The sequence below is a fragment of the Hemicordylus capensis genome, chromosome 5, assembly GCF_027244095.1.
Source record: "Hemicordylus capensis ecotype Gifberg chromosome 5, rHemCap1.1.pri, whole genome shotgun sequence".
NCBI lineage: Eukaryota > Metazoa > Chordata > Lepidosauria > Squamata > Cordylidae > Hemicordylus > Hemicordylus capensis.
The window spans coordinates 202,367,942-202,391,285 of record NC_069661.1 but is presented as its reverse complement, the minus strand read 5'-3'; the positions used below and the strand labels follow the sequence as shown (position 1 = coordinate 202,391,285).

Below are 23,344 nucleotides of genomic sequence, written 5' to 3'. Positions count from 1 at the left end.
CCCTAGAGCATATAATGGGATGACCTTATGTATACCATCTTAAGTTTCACTAATTCTGACTGGCCTTGGTAGCCAGTAGAGATGTGCACAAATACTTTGGGCACATCCCAGAGGGCAGGGAGGGCTCCCCTTAAGAGGAGGCAGGCAGGCAGGCCCTACCTGCCCCTCCTGTGAGCCTCCGCTGCCCCATCATGCCGCTGTACTCCATAAAGTTCTTCCGTGACAGCAGCAGCCCATGCTGCTGTCTCCTTTAAGGCACCTGCCATGGTGACAGGATGCTTCTCCCAGCATCCCTTGCATGGCATTGACATACAAATGGCATTGCATCCTTTACATGCCGCTGCCACATGAGGGATGCTGGGAGAAGCATCCCGTCGCCATGGTGGGTGCCTTAAAGGAGACAGCAGCATGGGCTGCTGCTGTCACGGAAGAACTTTATGGAGTACAGCGGCATGATGGGGCGGCGGAGGCTCACAGGAGGGGCAGGTAGGGCCTGCCTGCCTCCTCTTAAGGGGACCCCACGCCGAAATGTTTCAGCTGCAGGGAGCCGAATCATTTTGGTGCCACTTCAAAGAGGTACCGGAATGATTTGGGCACATCCCTAGTAGCTAGCCAAAATGTGTGGTACTGCAACCCTGTCCCTGCTCTGGAGGACTGAGCCTTGTCTCTGGTGTTGTGCTGAGCTTTAAAGAAGCACAGCACAACTGCAGGAACAATCTCTTCCCTTCTTCCCAGGTCCAAGCTCAGGAGGAAGGTGGGGATATCTGTGTCACACTGAGCTTTGTGCCTCCAAATAAACTGCAGAGATGATTTCTAGTACTGTAGATATTGAACTAGACGTTCACTCTGGTTATGGTATTTGAGTAGACTTTTAAAAAACAAACCAGATGTTACTAGCAAGAGAGCGAAACTACATGCTACAATGAAAGGCAGAAATCTCCCAGGGCTAATCATAATTTTTCACTAGGGACAAAATTTGCTTCTCTGTGTCAAATATGGCAATCCAATCCCAAGAATTGCAACTTCTCCAAGCTTAAGTTCTTTGGGTTCTAGCACAAATTCAGCACCTCATCTCCTATCATGACAATATTGGATGCTGGAGGCTAAAAAAGCCCTAACTGATTAGCCTAGGGTAAAGAGATGCAATCTTCCTGGCAACTGCTGAAAATCTATTAACAGGGCCTCAACTTGGCTGAAATCTGTGTTTTCGCTACCAAACAGCAGAGGAACTAAACAGATTTTCTTTAGAATCTGCTACTTTAAAATTTCAGAAAGGCTGAAAATATGCTAAAACTTACAAGTGAAGGACCTAATTGACTAAATGTATGTTCCAAATACATGTGTTAGTTGTGTATAATTTTACTGAAGACAAAGGCTGAAGCACTGTGTTGGATAAAAGCTTAAGAGGCTAGAAAAGTGACTGAGCAGCATCAGGGAAATGTTGAAATAGGTCCTGAAACAACTTCACCGTTTAGGGGAAAGAAGCACATCAGTGGAATATGGCTAAACTATTGGCAACTTGCACGTGCCATTGTTTTGTTGTTAAAATGCAAGTGAGCATGTTCATATGCTCCGTAAAGGTTATGTAAAATATAGTGTAGAAGAAACCTGCATACAAATTCTAGATGATGCAACCAATTGAATAGATCATCACACTGTAGAGAGTAGTGTGTCAGCTTTGGCACTGGCTGAGGGGCCCATGTCTATTAGAGGACTCATCTGGTTGGGCTGATGCTTGAACCCCCTCAGAACTGATGGCAGAAGTAGCACAAATCTGCTCAGAGACTTGTGCTGCTGATGCCTCTACAAATGGGGACATCCCCTTCTGGGATGCTCCTTTTGGATGGTGGGGAGTAGGAGTAGCTGCATCAGTTCCTTGGTCAGGAGACTCATGCAGCTGCTTCTTCTCCTCCCAGCCAGTGGCAAGGATGCAAGAGCCTTTGAGAGAAACCCCATTGACCAGTGGGGAGGATGGGAGTGAAAAGGAGCTGCTTCTGCTGCTCAGAGACTTGGTGGTGGAAGCAGCAACAACTTTTGTTGTTCCCATTCGAGAAATTGAATGGATCATCATAGTGGCAGATCCTGTTCCTCCTACCCTCTGAGCGTGAATGGGTAGGAGATGTCACTACTGAAATTCTTCCCTATTTGTCTATGGGGGAGGGTAGGAGGAGTCATCCAGGGGCGAAGCCACTATTGGGCCAACAGGTTCAAAGAACCCGGACCACACCCAATCAGGGGCCACGCTTCATGGCCCTGACACGCCCCCCATGTCTGACGTCAGATGCGGGGTGATGGTTTAGCTCCTGAGCCGAGGCCACGTGGCCCCCGTTCAGGAGTTAAAGGTCCACTGCGTTTGCGGCACAGCCAGGAGTGGCTCTTTTCTGCCTTGGCAAATGCAGCGCCAGCAGAACTCCTAATTGTGCAGCCCCTTTGGGAGTTAAATGGCCAGTACTGCATTCGCGGTGCGGCCCAGAGTGTCGCGGTGCGGCCACACCGTGAGCGCAGCACCAGCCCAAGTCTAGCTCCCCAAGGGGCCGCACAGCCCCTTCAGGAGTTATACGGCCAGCGCTGCACCAGCCTGACTCACTCACTCCCAACTCCTGAACGGAGCTGCGGGGCTCAGTTTGGGAACCAGACCACATACCCCGCGTCTGACGTCAGGCGCGGGGGGCGGGGTGAGTGGAGCTGCTGCGGCGGCTGCATACGGACTGCTGGCAGTCAGGCTCTGCCGCTGGAGTCATCACCTGCTGCCACCACCATTGTAAACTGGCTCAGTGTGCCATGTGGGGGTGCCAAGCGCAGGGCTTTGCCCCGGACCCCAGCGATTTAGTGCTGGTACTGGAACACATGTGGCTGTCATTGTGGCAAAAATGGCAAGAAAAATGTGGTCTGGGCAACATTTAAGCCTGTCATCATTATATATACACAGAGTGTGTGTGTGTGTATGTGTATGTGTATGTGTATATATATACACATACATACACACACACACACACACACACACAGAGTACATATATGTGTGTGTGTGTGTATGTATATACACACACACACACACACACACACACACACACACACACACACACTGAAATCTCACTTTACAGCAAATATTTATATTCTGCTTTTCAACAGAAGTTTCCAAGTTTAGATAAAATGGCTCCCTGTCTCCAAAGGGCTCACAGTCTAAAAAATATATATCCTAAGATAGGCACCAGCAACAGCCACTGGAAGGATGCTGTGTTGGGGCTGGATAGGGCCAGTTGCTCTCCCCCGCTAAATAAAGAGAATCACCACTTTTCAAAGGTGCCTCTTTGCTCGGTTAGCAGTTACTATTTTAAAAGAGTAGTTGACTGTGTTTCCAATTCTATGGAACCACTGCAGCTGTCAACATCTTTGTGTTCAGTTTTTACCTATTTATGCGCATTTAGTTCTGTTTCCAGTCAGGAGCTCTATATACATAATGGGACAGAGAATTGCTGGCTCATGCTGCATGTTTTTCAACAGACTGAAGCAATTCTGTAGCGTATGAATCTGTACTTCTGTGAAACAGCAGCTGCCTGACGTTCTGTCCTATTCCTCATAGGGCAGTAACCTATTAAGGAGAGGGTTTGATTTTTGAATCATAGAAAGGTTGATTAGGGAAGGAGGAGCATAATACTGGAGGAGCAGGAGAACTGGTGTTTGAACCTGCTCCAGGTGAAGGACAGTATGACATAGGTCTGGGACAAAAAAGTGGCATTCATCTGACCATAATATGATATAAAAAGAGAGGGAATAGGGAAGGACCTACAGTGGCAGCTTAGGAAGTAATAGAAAATGCTGTTGGACAGAGGCTAGCCCAAGGCAAAAACATGCTGCTCTTTAGATAATATAATCTTCATTTACACAGCAAACTAATAACTATAGGCTAAGTAGCTATTGTTACTGACATTGTCTCCTATGTTTGCATCAATATCTGAAATATTTTTACTTATATCAGTTCACAGAGGTGCCGTTAACTGCACATCTTTCCATCCTTCCGGTAACTATCTCATCTCAGCATCTAATGATGGTACCCTTAAGATTATGGATCTTTTAGAAGGAAGACTCTTGTACACACTTCATGGGCATGAGGTAGCATGTTAACTTTCCTATCCTACTTTTTGGCCTTGCTTTTAAGGACTGATGCATACATTCCTATTGACCTACATTGACATAATCTTGTCATTTGATTGTAATTTGTGAAGTGTTGCATGACTGTGCTCTGAGTATACCAATTGGACAGACAGGTGCTCAATTTATGTGTTCATTGCATTAAAAAAAACTCTACTGCTGTACTTCAAACATTAAAATAAAACTCTGAATTGACCTCCACCAAGAAAAATAGTAACGTATGAAATGGTCCAAAGTTGATAGCATCTTCACAAGTAATATTGCTGGGGAAATGACCCACTACATCTAGTGCATTGCTCATATGTCATAACACTACATCCTTTTCAGTTGAAACCTCTTTTGTTAGAACAGTTCTAATGCTAATTGTGCAGGATATGGCATAAATGAAAGAACATAATTGGATTTAATTTCACATTTCTCATACAACATTGAAGCACAAAGTATATAAGAGTCCTTCAATGAGTGGGGGATATTTTCTGGATGAAGAATGTACACTTGGGTCTGGTTCAGTCTGCTTATTTCTGTACCCAGAGGCTGCAGCACTGTATGGTTGAAATATTGCTTCTTCAAGGCAGATGAGTAGTCCACTAGCAGCAGGTCAGTTTAAACACTGAAGTTTTCTCCTCACTTGACTTTCAGCAAGGGAATTACCACTCATAGCAGATTCCATCAATGACAGGGATTGCACTCTCTTCCCTTCCCTGCATTCTATAAAGTCCAGCCAACTATCATTACTCCTGTGGTATATAAGCTGTATCTTTTAAACCAGTTATCCACTTGCATTACATTGCCAGATTTCCAGGATGATTTTAGTTTACCAATTCATATCGCTTATAATCTTGCCGCACTATGGAATTGACTGACCGTAGCAATTGGCCATGCAGTGAAGATAGTATTGCCTCTGATTTATGCTTTAACATGGCTTCTAGAATGATGTCATATTGACTTCACTGTATAGCCAATTATAGGTTGTCTTATCTCTCTATATATAATTCTCTAAGGTGTACCCGTGGCTAATTCCGTGTGTGGCAGCTCTCGCAAGAGTTCGCAAGCAGCTGCTGGGAGAGGAAGAGAAATGCTGGAAAGCGGTGGCTGGCCGGCTGAGAGAGAGAGCAGCAGTGGCAGCAGAACTTGCTGAAGGGATGGGGTGGGGAGAACAAAGTGGCTGAAGGGGTGGAGATGAAATGAAGATGGGTCAGGGAGCTAGATTGGTTGCTTTGGGCTGGGTGGAAGAGACAGGGAGAACTAGGTAGCTAGTTATTTATGATATGTCTATTCCAGTTACTAGCCCTGTAGTGATAGTAAGGCTTTAGGAGAGGACTAGGCCTAACTTCAGAGTAACTGCTTAGAGGTTGGGCCTTTCCTAATAAGGAGGAAAGCCCAGGAAAATCAAAACTGAAGGACCAATCCAGAGTGAGGGGCAGTTTACTGGACAACAGCCTATAGAAGAGTTGGAAGAGTTTCTATTCTGGAATCAGTTCTTCCCCAGAGGCCTCTCAGGGAGCAGCAGGTTCAGAAGCTGCTAAGGGAAAAAGGAGTTCAACAGCCTTGACTAGGAATCAACTGGGAGTTCCTTACCTAGAAGTAGAGACCAGACCAGTATAGTCAGATGCATCAAGGAACTATGTTTAAGTGCTAGGATCTGTGTTGTTTCTTTATCGTAATTCTTTGAGGGTTTGTCTGAAAGGAGGCTGGGTTTGCTGAAGACTTCAGCATTTTTCCTTAACATCATTTTTTAAAAAGAAATCCTTGTTGTCACTCCTCATAGGGTCCTGCCTAGTCACATGTCCTTGAAGACTTAAGAGCTCTCAGTCTTGCTTGTAAGGGAGGGGTATTCCACTTTACTCTCTCAGGATATCCCTTAGAACCTTTCTGCCTGGAAAAATGGATTGTGGCAGCCTACCTAAGACTCCCTGCAGCTGAGGGAAGGATTTCCACCTTAATCATCACAAGCCCCTACAGGGTTCTTTAAGAGATTATCAACTTTCATATGAATGCAGCTACTGTGCACTGAGAAGAGTGCACTCCCGTGATACCTGCTTATCTCAAGCCCACCCAAGACTGCCCAAACAAGCTTTATCTAAAAGCACCCCAAGAATTTCAAAACCATGCAGTCTTGCTCAGTGGCTCTATATATGCTTTGAGCCAGGCATGGAACTTGGGTGGAAGTCTGTAAGCTTTCTTATGGAGGTTGATAACTAAAACCACCCAGAGTCTATATTTCTGCTTAAAAGGGAACAAAAGACTAGGCTAGTATATGCTGCTGCTTTTACCTATAAGAACAGCCCTGCTGGATCAGGCCCAGGTCCTATCTAGTGTAGCATCCTGTTTCACATAGTGGCCCACCAGATGCCTGCTGTCTGTTTTTAAATCTTTCTGTTCTGTGTTCAACTTTTCTTTTCTCTATTTTAGGTTGCATTCTATTGTATTCTGTGTTGGCTTTATATAAGTTGCATATAACTAAAAATGGGATATAAGTAATTAGAATCAACAACAACTAATGAAAGGGATTAGTACTGCCTTTGATTAATAGTCTATTTTATTGTTTCAATATAAACTGCATAATGTAAGACGATGGGCTTGGATGCTAAAGCTGAAATGTCTGTCTTGGGATACAAAACATTAACATTAAAATGTATTTTCACCCAATGAGCTTTCCATCTAAAACGTTACACTGCTTTAAAAATGAATAAAAAGGAAGACGGGCAAAAAAGGGTCAAGAATTACTAAGGCTGGGGATTAAGATGTACAAAAAAGGGAACAAGAACTGCACTTTATACATTTTTCTCCCTCCCCAGGGACCTGTCTTCACTGTAGCCTTTTCGAAAGGTGGGGAAACATTTGCCTCTGGTGGTGCAGATATACAGGTTTGTTGATATTTGAATTCTTGACATAAAATTAAAATTCTTATAAGGTACGTAAATAAAGATGATCTTACTTTAACTGTAGTCTCAAAAGTCTTATTAGAATTTTTTAAAGAAATCTGAACCTTTTTTGTATGTCTGAGTTCTTGCTAGGTAGACCTAATTTACCTTATCGTTTTTATTTCAGTGCCTCCCTTGCTTAACTCTAAACATGAGTCATGGTTTTTACTCATTTTCTAGTACCATTGTTTACATTTGATGCCCCCGCCCAATCTTTCCAGTCCACAGAACCTACAATAATTTAATATTTCACTTCAGGGGTGTGCAGTAGTGCCCCCCACATCCCAAGCATGTCATGAATCCATGCTTCAACATCTCAGCATTTCAGCTGAAAGGACACATTGTGATTGACGTAAAGGCAGTAATCACAGGTCTGGTAGCTGGTCAAGTGCATTCTACAGGTCAGTCTCCCACAATTGTCACATCTTATGTTTGGTTCTTGTCGGCTATCCTTGGGCACACACTTCTTGTATACATACCGAACCTATGTCTTCTGTCCATCTAAGCTAATCACAGATGACAATGGTTCCCTTTGTGAATGTGGTTGCATATCTGGGCGTATGTCTGGCCTGTTATATCTCATTGTGGCTACACAGGTCAACTCCTTGCTCAGAAGAGCCTCTGCCAGCTCTACACTGGGAAATATAGTTATCCTTCACTACTGTCCTTGGAGGGCAGCTTCAGATGAACACAGCCCTGCACACACAATAATATCAGGGCTGCAACAGCCTTAGTTTTGGCCTGTGCCCCACTAGGAGAAATGGGAAAAGACCAGAGACATCCAATGGATGGTTGATCCTCTCATGCCAGGCTTGCATGTTGTGGTTGTTGCTGTTGTGATCCTTTTGGCTTTGTTATGGTGGCTAAAATCCCTGCTTCTTCAAAGTCAGATGCTTCTGAATGACTTGCTTATTCCAAACACTAGGTCTTGCATTGTGATCAGAGGTGGGTAGGGTGCTGGTTTCATCTGTTCTAACTTGGAAGCACAGATGTATGCAGTGCCTCAGACTATTTTTCAGACCCTATCATCTGTCAAGGTCAATTGAGCTTTCAAGGGGAAACAAAATTGAAGTTTCCAAAGAGAAACAAAGTGTTATCTCCTTTCTCAAATGGCTTAATATGGAAATAGGATAGGACCTCCCCCACCATAGGGAATCGATTCATTTCCAGGATGGTTTTTCTCCCAATTGACTCAACATGTCATATTTTTATTATTTATATAAAGGTCATAACTGGTGAGTAGCCATACTTCTGGATATATAATGAACCAAAGTGCAGAGGACAACAAAGTGCAGAGTATGACAACAATGACATGGCTGGGAATGGCTTGCTTGTTAACACACATTTATGCAGTCAGGGTAGAAATCTACTCCAAAATCCAGGTTAAGTTTAAAGCAATGTAGTGGTGTTTCAAGGGATGAAGGTGTGTGTGTGTGTGTGTGTGTGTGTGTGTGTGTGTGTGTGTGTGTGAAGTCTGAGTCAAACATAGGGGCTGAGATTCTGATTAACAAAGCCTGTGTGTAAAGGGGGACTGTGTGGACATAATGGAAGCCCATGTGTAACTCCCCAGTCCCTGTGTGTGTGTGTGTGTGTGTGTGTGTGTGTGTGTGTACTGTTGCACATGGGTGAAACTCCTCTGCTCTGCAAGAGAGGAAACATGTCACTGACCCACTTCTGGAGCATGGGCAAAACAGAAAAGATTCACCCACTTGCACAGCAGCACAAATGTAGCGGGGCTGGGGATGGGAAGTTTTATGTGGGCTTCTGTTGTGTCCCTGCAGTCCCTCTTTATACACATGCTTTGTTAGTCAGAATCTCAGCCAGTAAAAATAGATTTGACTTGTTGCAGGTGCTGCTGTGGAAGACAAACTTTGATTTATTTGAGTATAAGAAAGTGCTTCAAAAGCATATGCGAAGAATACATTCTGATGAGCCACCTCACCTTCTTGATATTTACCCACGGTCACCTCATCGTCATGATGCAAAACCACCATCAGTAGAGGTAAACTTTTATAGCTGTTATTTGTTAACTATTTGTGAGTTAACAAATAGTTGTCTATATATTTCATATACTTAGAAATCTCTATGTGGCACTGATTAGTAAGACTGATAAGTCAGTAAATGTATATGTGGTTCCTTTTCCCATGATCCCAAATAACAGCAACAAAATTAGCTTGCTATCAAATAAATAAAGAATTAATAGAAGTGCTCCTTAATTACTCAAGAGTGGTACATGAACTCCACTGAGCAGATCAATACCAGCAGGATCCTCATTCACCTCTCAAATTAATGCAAGTTTTAATGAATTAAATATTTGTGGCTAGATGGTGGGGGGGGCGGCGGCAGGAGGACACATCCAAAAAGATGGGAATAGAGTTATATAGCGAAATAACTTTTATTTAAATACACCATTTGAATGAGAAAAGAACACTGGGAGAGAAATTTGTTTTAGCTACTTTGTTTTCATTTATGGCTTTCTTTCTGATTTCTGTTTTCCTAGTACAATATCCCCTCGAGTTATTAACAGTTCTATCTACTCTTTCACACTTAAATGATGTGAAATTATTTAAATGTGAAATTAAGATGTTTTCTATTCTAGTGCACACCATAAGATATCAAAAGAAGATGCATGTCTAAAAAAAACCATGCAGTGAGTAGCCATGATTACCTGCTGTGCACACACTGATACCTCTTCATGCTTTACAGTGTTAACCCATGATAGATCTTAGTGAAAAGAAGCAAACACCTTTACCAAAGGTATAAATTGACCTTAGGAAAGAGAAGCCAGAATCAAACACACATTCCAAGATAATCACATAGGTGCTGACAAGTAGGCATGGGTAAAGTACAGAACCAGGTAGCTTAAGCACTTTGGTACACAAGGACAGAGAAAATCCTATCAACTTGCTGGTTATTTTTGGTGAACTAAATCAAGATCCTTGATGTGATTCCAGTGTATTCACACCACTGGGATACACGCCTGTGCAGGAAACCAATCAGGAAGATTCTAAAAGCTTTGCACGGCACTCTGGACTCCACCCACGGCAGGCATGCATGCATGCATCTGTCAATACAGGTGGTTGGAGCACCGCTCTCCTCAGTTCCTTTCCAACCGCTGACTAGTACAGACGCCTCGGAAGGTTCTTCTGCTTCATTGGGGTTTGCCACCTCAGCCACTCAGATAAGTGAGAGAAAGTTCTTTATATAGTTTCTAATATTACTAGCTGCTCTTGTTGGACTGTTTACATGACAGAAAACAAGAAAAATACCTTTAAAAGGTGCAGGAAATGTAACACTGTTTCCCTCTAGTCTGACACTTGCTGTGCCTTCTCTGTTTGGGAGAAGAACATAATACCAAAAACTGTAAAATCTGTCAGGAGTTTTCCAGACAGACTCGGAAAATCAGACTTTTGAGGTTAAAGGGCACTCTTTACAATTTGGCACTAAAACCTCCGTTAACGATGTTGACAGTTGCCCTGGTATCGAAATCGGTTGATTCTTCGATGTCTAAGACTGTGACCCTTCTACAGAATCCTCAAGTAAGGACAAGGTGAAGTTGACATTGACCCCTAGCCCGAAACTTGATCATCCTTCGACACCGATTCAGGTCTCAAAAAAAGGAGCACCTAAGCCCTCTTCCCAGACCTTGAAAGAGGTTGAATTGGGAAATGCTAAGACAGAATTGAAATGTAGAGTATCCTCTTCCACAACTATGACAGCCACTTTGCATAAAAAGGCGAAATTGGATTTGGCATCAAAGCACCCGGCATCAGAGAAACCCTCGACGTTGAAGCAGTCGACATTGGACGTGACGTCAAAATGCTCAATGCCACAGAATCTTATGACGTCAAGGCAGTCAACCTCTGTTAAGCCTTTGAAGAAAAGCCTGTTGACGCTGTTGAAGCCTAAAGAAGTACAGATACCCAACAAGTCAGTGTCAGGAAATGGGTCGACGTAATCTTCCTCAGTACAAAAATTTATGATACCAAAGTTGAAAATTGTGCCTATAAAGGAGGCACGGAATGAGGCGATGTTAACAGTGGTCTGACGACTACTCGTTCGCTGTCAGTGACTGTGGAAGTTCCCCCATGCAATATTTTGGCTTTACCTTCGAAAGCTAATGTAGTATTGTCGCAGGGTGTATACCCTTTTTCGCCTCCTCATCCAAGTATTGACCTTAGCGATACTGATGATGTGATTGACATGATGTGATTGACTGAGAAACTGTGCACACTCATACAGTTCCATGCACCCTGCTCCTTCTCAATGGTATCAGGGAGGCAGTGACTGCGCTTATCAAAACAAACCCTATCAGACTTTCCATCTGACAACCCATCTATCTTTTGAAGGATTTACTCATACAGATTGCTATGTGCAACCCTTACATGTAGTGCGCTACACTGACCCAGTCACTGACCCAGATGAAGGCGTCTTTTTACACCCAAATGATAACCATTGTCCCAGGGAGGTTACACATACAGTCACCTCGGGTTTGATGTCCTTCCATATGATTGAGCCCGAGGTGACTGTATGTGTCACCTCCCTGGGACAATGGTTATCATTTGGGAGTAAAAAGACGCCTTCATCCCTGACTGGGTCATTGTAGCGCACTTCATGCTACCATGTTGACTCAAAATGATCCTGAATCACCTCGTGCGCCAACTACTCTATCTAATCCAGTGCAACCTATTCTTCCACCATTACAACCAGCCTCACTGCTTGAACCTCGAGTCCAATTCAGACCCTCAGATCATACACCACAGGACACCCTGTTGTCTGACAGCCATTCTCCCATCCCAGATGATCCAGTACCTGACTCAGACACAGAGTCACAAGCCACTAAGACCCCATCGGAACCATTCCCAGATGATGAGGTTCTTTTAAAAGCCTCTGATTCACTGAAGGAGGAACATAAGAACTATCATATCTTGATTACTGATATGGCCAAAGCCTTGGGCCTTAGTCTTAAACAAGTTACTGAAAACATTGAAGTTCCTGTTTACAGTTTTTTGCAAACTGCAAAAACGTCCCAGTCTACTGCATTACCAATGCTCCCAGTGCTGCTACAAGCTTCAAAGCAGGCATGGAAGAAGCCATCCACTACAACCCCCACTTCCAGGCGGCTGGAAAATATGTATAAGTTTCAAGAAGAAGGGTGTGAACACCTTTTCAAACACCCACAACCTAATTTGTTGGTGGTTAACTACTCATCATCTTCCCACTTGGGTAAGCAACATGCAGCCCTGATTGACAAGGAGGGTCGTAAGTTAGACTCCCTTAGTAGATGCTTGTATTCAACTAGTACGCTGGCAATGCGTATTGCAAACTACACTACCTGTACGTCATGCTACTAGCACTTTGTGGGAGGAGCTTGCCGATACTAAGCCGAAATATATGCAGGCAAAAATTAAAGAGCTGCAAATCAGATCAGCTGATATTACCAGGCAACAAATAAGCACTGCTTGCCATCTGGACTGTGAGTCTAAGAAAGAACATGGCAGGTTCAATAGCCTCGCGATGTCATACTTGACTTTGCTCCTCTACGTTACAATATGAAACTAGGGAGAGAAAAGAGGACCTCCCCTTTGAGGGTGAAGGGCTTTTCAGCTCTGAAACTGTCTATACAATAGAAAAATTGAAGAAATCGAAATTGACTGCAAAGTCATTTGCATTCCTTACCACTTAATCTGGCTATCAATCTAGGTCAAAGCTTTCCTTTGTGCCTAATGTTCCCTATGGGAAGTACAGGTCTCAGTACAAACCCACCGATAAGAGAGACTTTAAGAAATCCTCGAGAGCTCATGGTAAACACCACCAGCATAGGGGAAATCCCACTGTTCAACACCCTAAACAGGGTGAGAATTTGAAGCAGAGCCCTTGATAACTTGAACATTCCTGCCCAAGTTCCCATGATCTCCCAGCATTTGGACAACTGGAGACACTTAACTATAGACAAATGAGTGCTTTCCAATTGGGCTACGCCATACAATTTCATACTCACCTTGTTTCATGGTCACAAGATCCACAGCACCTACCCCCACTCTACAGGCAGAAGTAATATCCCTTTTGGAGAGAAATGCGATAGAGCCCGTTCCCCCAACCATCTAAAGGAGCAGGTTCTATTCCAGATATTTCCAAGTGATGAAGTAGGACAGAGCCATTCATCCTATCCTCGATCTCCGAGCACTCAACACATTTGTGCAGAACATCAAATTTTGCATGATCTCCATTGTGAGCATGATTAAACTTCTGGTGGGAGACAGATGGTTCATTGCCATCAATTTGAAGGATGCTTGCTTTCATGTATGGATCCGTCCAAGAGACAGAAAGTATCTGTGTTTCACAGTCAGCTTGCTAGCCTACCAATACAAAGTCCTGCCCTTTGGGCTCTCAGCTGCCCCAAGGGTGTTTACCAAGGTGATGGCTGTATTGATTGCTCATCTCGGTTGCCTTGGTCTAGAGCATACTCGTACTTAGTTGACTGGCTTTTGACAGTCCAGTCCAAGGACAGACTGGAGCAGGATTTGAATACCCTTCTTCTCACTCTCGACAGTTTAGGCATCAATGTGAACTACAAGAAATCCAAAATGACCCCTACACAGACCCTTTCTGTTTATAGGAGTGTTGTTGGATGCCAGCCAACAAAAGGTTTTCCTTCCAGAGAACAGGATACTGAAGCTAGTGAACCACGTGAACTTGGCTCTCTTTACCCCTACGAGGACCATGCGTCAGATACAAATTCTGCAGGGCTTAATGGCCTCATGTACTGCTGCGGTAGTCCATGTGAAACTATGCATGCACCCTCTACGACTCTGATTTTTGAGGAGCTTCAATTTCCTTTATGAGTCTCCAAGACAACTATTATGGACACCACAAACAGTCCAAAATTCCCTCTGGTGGTGGTCCCTTCAGGAAAACCTAAGCACAGGCATCCCCTTCCAGCCACACTTCTCTCAAGTGATTGTGATTTTGGACGCTTCCGGGGAGGGCTGGGGAGCTCACTGCCCAGCTTACAGGGTAAACAGGTCTTGGACAAACACCCAGAGACACCTTCACATAAATGTGCTGGAGCTGCTGGCATGTTTTCTTGGCTTGAAGGCCTTCAGACCTATATTACAGGGCAAAGTAGTGCAACTTGAGATGGACAACACTACTGCTATCGCTTAAATGAACAATCATGGGGGCGCTATTTTGCGCCCCTTATGCAGTTTAGCACTGAAGCTTTGGGACTGGTGTATTCAACACGAAATTCACCCTCTGGTGATCCAAAATAAAGGAATCAACAATGTGGAAGCCAACTCGCTGAGCCGATATTCCACACATGGGGGTTTCCATGAGTGGACTTATTCACATCAAAGGAGAATGCGAGATGCGCTCTGTTCTGTACAGTGGCGGGCATAGGCACCAACTCCATGGAAGGCACCTTTCTTGTGCCATGGAACAAAACTCTGTATTATGTTTCTGCCCCTTCCCTTGATCCCAAGAGTCCTCAACAGGATTATCCATCAAAAGACAGACTGCATTCTGATTATCCCGGATTGGCCATGTCAGGCATGGTATCCTACTGTCTTGAGACTGTCCAAGGGCAGATACCTACCCTTACCAGCTGCAACGGACCTGCTGTCCATGCACCCTGACCAGGTGTTGCACCCAGACACCAAGATGCTGAAACTCAACGTGTAGAGGATAAAGTCCCTGAACCCTGTGCCTGGCTACTAGAAGAGATCCTCTTTAATAAGAAGAAGCCTTCTACGCAGAACACATATGCTGCCAAGTGGAAACACTTCATGTCATATGCAGCAACTCACTCTTTTTTGTCCTCAGTGGCTGCCATTTTACAGATATTGCAATATTTCTCCAGCTTGACGCTGGCTGACCTTTCTAATCCGCCCATTAGGATCCACCTTGCTGCTATCTCTAGCTGTCATGCAGGGGTGGACGCATCTACTATTTTCTCCCATCCCCTTTCAAAGAAGTTTCTTAAGGGCCTGGAGAACATGTACCCTCGTACAAGGACCCCGACACCAGAATGGTCGCTATCTCTGGTTCAGACAGGTCTCATGAATACCCCGCTTGAGCCCATGGCTACTGTCCCTCTGCGACTCTTGTCCATTAAAACGACCTTTCTTATAGCTATTACCACGGCCAAGAGAGTCGGGGAGTTGTGTGCCTAAGGTCTCATCCCCCTTATGTCAGGTTTCACAAAGACAAAGCAGTCATACATATGGACATATCTTGTATTCCAAAGGTAAACACAAGTTTCCACATTAACCAAGATGTGATTCTGCCGGCTTTCCCCCGCAACCCACAGTCTGGTTTAGAGTGCTCTCTACACACGTCGGATGTTCACTGAGCACTGGCCTTCTATCTGGATAAGACTTGCTCTTTTCATAAAGATAATAGAATTTTCATTTCCTATAGAAAGGACAAGAAGGGCACGCAAATCACTTACCAAGGCTTGTCATGTTGGATTATCTAAGCCATAGTTGAGGCATACAAATCTCAAGGCAAAATCCCACCTAAGGGTGTTAAAGCCCACTCTATAAGAGAAGTATCATCTTCAGCTGCCAGTCTGTAAGGGGTCTCCAAGACTGAGATTCAGAGAGCTGCACCTTGGTCTTTGGACCACTCCTTCATTAAACATTACATGCTGGGCCTTCAGTCCTCTAAGGATAAGCAATTTGGGAGGGGTGTCTTGAAGCAAGTTCTATTATAACAGTGCACGAGGAAAGTCCACAAAACCCTCCTCCTGTAGGAGCTTGCTAATCGCCCAGTGGTTTGAATACAGTGGGATCACGTCAAGGATAAACAGGTTGTTTACCTGTAACTTATTATCCTTGAGTGATCCTAGGTATTCACACATCCCACCCTGCCTCCCCTCTTTCTTGGAGGTCATGCTGTGGGCAACATATATGTTTTTACTTACTTGTTCTCTCACTTATCTCTCCAGTTCCACTTACGATGGTTGCTGACATCTTGCATTCATCCAGGAACTGAGGAGAGCAGCACTCAGACCGCCTATATCGACAGATGCATGCATGCTGTGAGCAGAGTTTGGAGCGCTGCACAAAGCTTTTAGAATTTTCCCGATTGGTCTCCTGCACAGGCACGTATCCCAGTGGTGTAAATTCCTAGGATCACTCAAGGATCATCAATTACTGGTAAGCAACCTGTTTTTCCCAGGCTATCCTAAAGAAGACAGTTTTATATGTTATGAAAAGCTTGAAACCTACTAAGAAGCAGTAATTATTTTGGTTAGTTCCTTAGGGCAGCCCACTACATTAAGTGTAACCTTGTGCTGTATTCAACGGCACATTATAGCTGTAGATATTTTTTATAGGCATATGAAATCAATATTGTACTCAGTAGCTAGTTGAATAGATTTCTAACTTACACTAGATGGCAGTAAAGTGTAAGACTCGTTTGTACAGTGGAAACCAACCGAGTATGAAAATGAACATTCAGATTGAGCATTTTAAAATATTTCAAGTGTCACACCCTTCACTATAGTGTTAATCTTTTTAGGACCATAAAAGTGATTAAGAACAGGATAGGAATAATTTTATTGTCATAGGCAAGGGATTACCTAAGGCTGTTTCCTAAATTCGCTGTCACTTCCTCCAGCCAATCAGTTTCATTTGAGTATCCTTTAATGTGCACATTATTTTCTGCAACCATTTTTAGTCTACTTTCCTATAGGCTTATGAGATCACCCAGCTCTGTGTGTGTGTCGCCACCCCTATCAACTTGGTAATTCCTGGACCAATATGAACCAAATTTGCTATAGCTGTAGTAGGAACACATAGGGATGCCTCAATGGCGTAATTTGTGATGTCATCCACCCCGATTCACAATTGTGGATGCGTGAATGTTTGAGGCGCAAGCGGGCTAACTTGTGGACTATCTGAGTTGAACCTGATTTGGTAAAGCTGCTGTGAGTGACACACAGGGACACCTCAGTGGTGTAGTTTGTGATTGTCATCCACCTCGATTCAAGATGGACACATAAACTTTTGAGGCACAGGTGGGCTAACTTGTCAACCGCCTTACCAATTTGAACCAAATTTGCTACATATGTAGGGACACATAGGGACACCTCAGTGGCATAGTTTGTAATGATGTCATCCACTCTGATCCAGAATGGCGGACACGTGAACCTTTGAGGTGCAACTTGTAGAACGGCTAACCGATTTGGACCAAATTTAGTCCAGTTGTAGGGATAGTGAAAGGAAAGTAGTCAGATTAGTTCTTACTAGAATAACTTGTTAATATGGTCATATAGAAGAGAGAGTTGAGAATACGTTTATATAGTCTAGTCAGAAGTTGTTAAGGAGGGATAAAAACTGGAAGCATCAACTGGTACAGAATGTCACAGCCCATCTCCTGGCTGATATGGGGGAAAGGAAACACATTCAGCCTTTTCTGCAGCAATTGCAGTGGATTCATTTGACTTCTGATCCCAAGTCATCCCAACTCTTTCTTTCAACCCTTTCCCCCTTCTCTGATCCCACACCTGCTCAGATTCTACCTAGGAAGCCTTGCTTTAAGCCCCATCCATGAAAGAAGTTACAGCAGTGGCAGGGTAGCATGGGACCTAATACAGTCCAGCACCAAATGTTTGATTTAAAAGGTGTGTTCCAACAAGCTTTTTAAAGCCTTTTGAACAGATGTTGAACAGAGTGACTGAACAGATGTTCACCTTCCAGATATAGTTTAGTGAAGAGTTATTTGATATCATTGCTTGTTGATTGTTATATTTTTGTGTGCTGATAGCTATTTTGTCCTAGAAGGTAGGCTAATAGTTTCTTAATTTAGGCATCTTCCTTCTGCTCTAGATGCACCATAAAGTTCCATTCTTTTTATGGGCTTCATTGAACAGACTCTATTTTGAACAACATTACACCTGTTTTCCCTGTCACTTATAAGAAATGGATCTTCCCAGCAGCTTGTGTGTAAAGTGTCACTAACAGATACTCTTTTCAGTCCATCATCCACAAAGGAAAGATTTCTGCCTGTTGGATTGACTTAGTGTAGTGAGAACCTTTGCCTTTGTAAATAAGACTCTCTCTTTTTTTAAAGTACAGATTCATCTGAGTGCATGATGTATAAATAAAGGTTGCCCATGCATCTTGAGAAGAAGTCTAGTTACACTGGCATAACTCAAATCATAAGGAAATAGGGAAGAGAAACTGTGTATCTTAAGCAGCTTTCTAATATAAATGGCTAGTAAAATAACACATTGACTGTTAGTTTGTGTATTATAATTTAAGAGGAATACTCTGTCACTCCAAGTTACCTTCAAGAGTTCAATCCTGTGTCCATTTTCTTTAGGTAAAGTAATGTTAATATATCCTCAAATGTGGTTTTCAACAGATAAATCCCAACTATGATGTAACTGATATGCAAACACTTGACCCTCCTGTCATAAATATTAGCTCCTCATCTATCATTTCTCAGGTAAGCTGTCTAACAAAGATGACAAACTGTATTATTGATAATGCTTATTTTTCTCTGGAGCAGTTAAAAATGCTGTGTGCAAGCTAGGATAGTATTATGTAATTTATTTCTTTTACTGCAGCCCAAACTAGAAGCAGTTTACATAGTTATAAGCTATTGTGCCAAAATGCACTCTTTGTATTTTGTTTGCATGTTTTTTTCATCCCACTGTCTTGGTATTTCATTCATTCATTCATTCATTTATTCATTCATCAAATTTGTACACCAACCCAAACTTCGGTCTCTGGGCGGTTAACAATAACATAAAACAAGTTAAAACATACATACAGATCTTAAAACAATTTAGACAATCTAAAAATCAAAAGCAGATTAAAACTTAAAAATATAAAAAGCTGAAAAAGCTTGGGTGAAGAGGTGGGTTTTCAAGTGCTTTTTTAAAATTGCCAGATATATAGAATTTGATATAGATTTTGCTTTTTTACCACCCTCATAGATATTTAACAAGTCCCATATTCAGACTTTCTAAGAAAATCCGTGTGTCTTGGGCCACATGTTCCAGATTTCAGCTCTAACTAGTGCTGAGTTTAGCTGTTTGTAGTAACAACGGTGTTTTGTATCATATGTGTACCAAATCTCAGCCGTCTTGGCCATGTGGAAGTACCAAAACAAGCATGATACCGTCACTCGAGAATCTATGTAATGATACTGAGATCATTCACACAATCAAAAACTGTGTTCTACCCTACCTTGCTTCCACACAAACAGTTCTACCCAGGTTTTCCTCCTACCTTGCTTCCACACAACTGAAAACTGGGAGTGCACACAGCTCCCAAACCTGGGTAGAACACAGTTTTTGATTGTGTGAATGACCTCACTAATACATTCCATGTGTATTCTGAAATAATAGAACCAGCTTGAATTCTAGTGCCCAAATTATTGTTGTTAAAAGGCAAGCTTAGAGCTGTTTCATATGTTACTATCGCAGTGCTGTAGCCACTGTGGCCTCATCCCATGCCATTGAGGTATAGTATGAAAACCCAACACTATGTGAGCAGAGCTAATTATGCAGGCTTTTCTATTAAAATTCCTTCTCAGAAAGATCCTGTGTACTTCAGATGTTGTAGCAGCAGGCTGAGATGAAGTCCCATAGAAGTGGGTCCCATGTTGCTGTGATAACATATTAAATTTCCAGTTTTCAGACTTTTCTAGTAACTGGGAAGTATACCACACTCCATGCATGTTTATACCACACTTCAGCTTTCTGGGTGGTGTGGAAATACTTCAGCCTTTCATTTTGGAATGCCATTCATGCTCATCTTGTAGAATAACAGATGTATAAATATTGCATTTCAGATTCTCAAAATAATGAGTGCCTTGGACTATTTTGCTACATACCTTGAAAAGTTGTCTAGGACTTTCTTGTTCTTCCCAGAACTCCTCCTCCACACACAGGATAAGTAGATTTTGTGAGGGCTTTCCACCCAATATATCTTTTCTCTGGGACTTAAAGGTAAAGTGTGCCATTGAGTCAGTGTCGACTCTTGGCAACCACAGAGCTCTGTGGTTGTCTTTGGTAGAATACAGGAGGGCTTTATCATTGCCATCTCCCGCACAGTGTGCGATTATGCCTTTCAGCATCTTCCTATATCACTGCTGCCCGATATAGGTGTTTCCCATAATTTGGGAAACATACCAGCAGGGATTCGAACTGGCAACTTCTGGCTTGCTATTCAAATCATTTCCCCACTGCACTATTAGGTGGCTCTCTGGGATTTAGAAGCCTTAAATTACTAGGCAAGTATACCAGACATGGGGGACATATACACGTCTATAAATTATATAGAATAGGTAAAATCACTTCACTTTAGGCTTGTATATAAAGCACACACACAGAGCGAGAGAGCAGTGTGCTGCTCTTCTTAAACCATACTTTTGCTTTCTGATATTTGTGCCTCTCAAATTCAGCACCGTACTCTCTCTGACGTTTTACATGGTGACATATTGTTTTCAATGTTCTTATGTAATTTTTTCTATCAGGAACATTCACTAATGAATGCTATACGTTAGAATTCTTGACAAAACATTTTTAAGGCCATATGAGAATGTGCTTTTCGGAACATTCTGTTTCACCATCACTATTTGGCTCACTTCCTAGCTGTTATTTCTAATTTACTATTTTGTTATACCCAATGGGGTTTCAAAGCAACACAAAAGTTTATGTTGCTTTGTATTACAAACTCTGTTATGAGTTGCTTGCTTATTGATCACAGTTAAAGCTTAAGAGTTTAAACAATGTTGTTTGTTGTTAAATTGTTGTATTTGTATCAGTAATCACAAAATGACTGCTGAGAAGTTCATCAAATCAGTTTTAGAAAATCTGATGTACAAAGCAAGGGATGAAATAATGTTTAAGTGCTAAACAGATAGCCACATTCCTCCCCAACCCCTCTCTCTTATACCTGCTAGCCATTCTTTAGCTTACCTTATCTGTGCACATTTTTAAAAAGCCTAATTTCTTTTGAGCATTTTTAAGTTGAGTTCATATGTGAAAGACCTGCAAAAGAATCCAGGCCAAGAACTATTGGTGGCTGTTCTGGTTCAGTGCACAAGTAGAACCTGCACTGCTCTTCTGGGTGAGACTTCTGGATTTTTCTGTACTGGGGGTACAGAAAGTATTTTATTGACCAAGAGTTTCACTTTAAAAAGGTAAAGTATATGTCAATATGGGTTTTGCAGGTCAAGTTACTGCATTGCAAAACCACTTGACAAGTGTTTTAATTCCAACATGTATGCCTCCAGATATTTTGAAAATGTGCTCTGAAGCAATAACATACAGTATGCTTCAGAGCATACTGTTTTTATTAATAGCTTTCACTAGGTACTTTCTGTGAAATAGGGGTTTCTTTTTAGTAGCTGCATTAACACCTCAGTATACCTCTGGAATTAAACATGGACGTTCTAGATATTCTTTCTTTACTCTTAACTTCCTATGATATTTTACTTGTGAATTGTTACCTCATATCCCCACTATCCATTCCCTCCTCAGCGCCTTTCCTTTTCTTTCTCATCCTTCTGAGAATCTAAGCTGTGATCATCATTCTCACAGCTGATTCTGAGGCATGTTTAAAATGCCTGTCACTGACAGCCATCAGCCCACACATCCACTAACAACTGGTTCCTCTTCCTGTGGAAAAGCAACATTCTCCGAGAGCCGTACCCTAAGGAATGCAGAAACAGCAGCAAGCCTTTCACACAGGAAATTACTACTCTAGCACTCTCAGAAAGTGCTTCTGTCACTAGGACTGTCTGCCCATAATGAGCTTCCTGCTGACCTACAAGATGATTTACTACCGATCTAAATGCCTTTGCCAGTCTGTAAGCATAACGGCAGCTAATGAAGCTGGCAATCAGCAGTTCTGTAAATCTGTAACTGCCTTGTGCTATACTTGATGGTGGCAGGCACATTGGTTGAGCTTTTTCATATGCCATCAAGAGAGGCTGGATAGCAAGTTGTGCATAGTTCATAAAATGTAAAATATTTGGTTCAGTGATTGCAACATTTATATACAATGTTGCTTTGTTGCTAAACTGGGTTACTGCACTTTATTTTATTTATTTTAATGTTTTAATGCCTATGGCTCAGATAGTCAACCCCATCTCCTTCCATGCTCCATTGAAATGAATGTAGGTCACAGAGATGGAGTGTTTGATGGAGTGTGACCTGAAGCTAGAGTATTGCCCTTGACTTCTTTTGTAACTCACTGCATTAGTAATCTGTAAGAGTCTTGCTTTGCTACATTATTGGCTAAAGCACTGTCCTACAATAGTGCAGTATCCTACATAAGGGGCAGAGAGAATAACCTCGTTGTCCTGGGATAGTCACCATGCTTTTGTTCGTGTGTGTGCTCTCTGTCTCGCTCTCTCTTTTCAAAACCTAGCTATATATGTGTGTGCTGGAAAGGGGAGTGCACAGCCTCCAAATAATGGAGGGAAACCTAAAGTAAATTAAAGCCCTACAATATATTAGAGAGTGAGATTCATTACTAATTCTCTCTCTCTCACTCTCTCTCACACACACACACACACACACACACACACACTCACACACACACCCTTTGTTCCCCTGACATATGCACGGTCTCAGTTGCAATGAATGAAAGTTCCATCATGATAAAGTATTGAATCTTTCCCCTGTACATGTTCTAGCCAAGCCTAAACACTTCAAGGCTGCAATCTGTGCACATTTACCTAACAGAAAACCCCACTGAACATGGTTGTACCCAAAAGTCCACAGAAGTGCAGGATAAGAGCTTTCATTCCGCAATATTACATTATGAGCTCATTCAGTGTTTTACTATTTGTGGATCCTAATAAAACTGAGGTTAAAAAAAATAAACCAAAAACCCTGCAATGGTCCTAAATTAGGGACATGTAACTATAATGCAGTTTGTCTGAACTGAAGTAACTGAATTTTAATTTACTCCAGTTCATAGAGTCTACATGTTTTTGTAGTCTACGGTAGCATAGTGGGGTGACTGAGCTGTGAATCAAGAAGTCTTTGGTTCAGATTTTGCTTCTGCAGTGAACTCTGTAAAAGTGTGTGTAGACACACAAACAAGAGCTAGTGTTTTGCCCCATTAGGGTAAGCCCAGCTTCGCTCTTCAAATGACACATACTGTACTGTTGTCTGTAGTAAATGGTGACTTCTTCATCAGTTTTACCTCTTGCACGCTTCTGGTGGGCCAATTACATTTTGTTTGTTTGAGGTAACATTTGTGCAATCATATGTTTAAATAATTGTGCAATGAGTAACT

General features: G+C 42.5%; 1 protein-coding gene across 6 annotated transcripts in view; it reads left to right on the top strand.

Annotated features, from left to right (window-relative positions):
* Positions 1-23,344, top strand: part of POC1B (POC1 centriolar protein B) — a 71,364-nt gene that overhangs the window by 29,770 nt on the left and 18,250 nt on the right. For all 6 annotated transcript variants that reach the window (XM_053258254.1, XM_053258256.1, XM_053258253.1 and 3 more), the window contains 4 exons: positions 3,977-4,110; positions 6,948-7,016; positions 8,923-9,075; positions 18,447-18,530. In XM_053258254.1, coding sequence (XP_053114229.1) covers positions 3,977-4,110; positions 6,948-7,016; positions 8,923-9,075; positions 18,447-18,530 — 440 coding nt within the window. The remainder of the gene's footprint in view (positions 1-3,976; positions 4,111-6,947; positions 7,017-8,922; positions 9,076-18,446; positions 18,531-23,344) is intronic.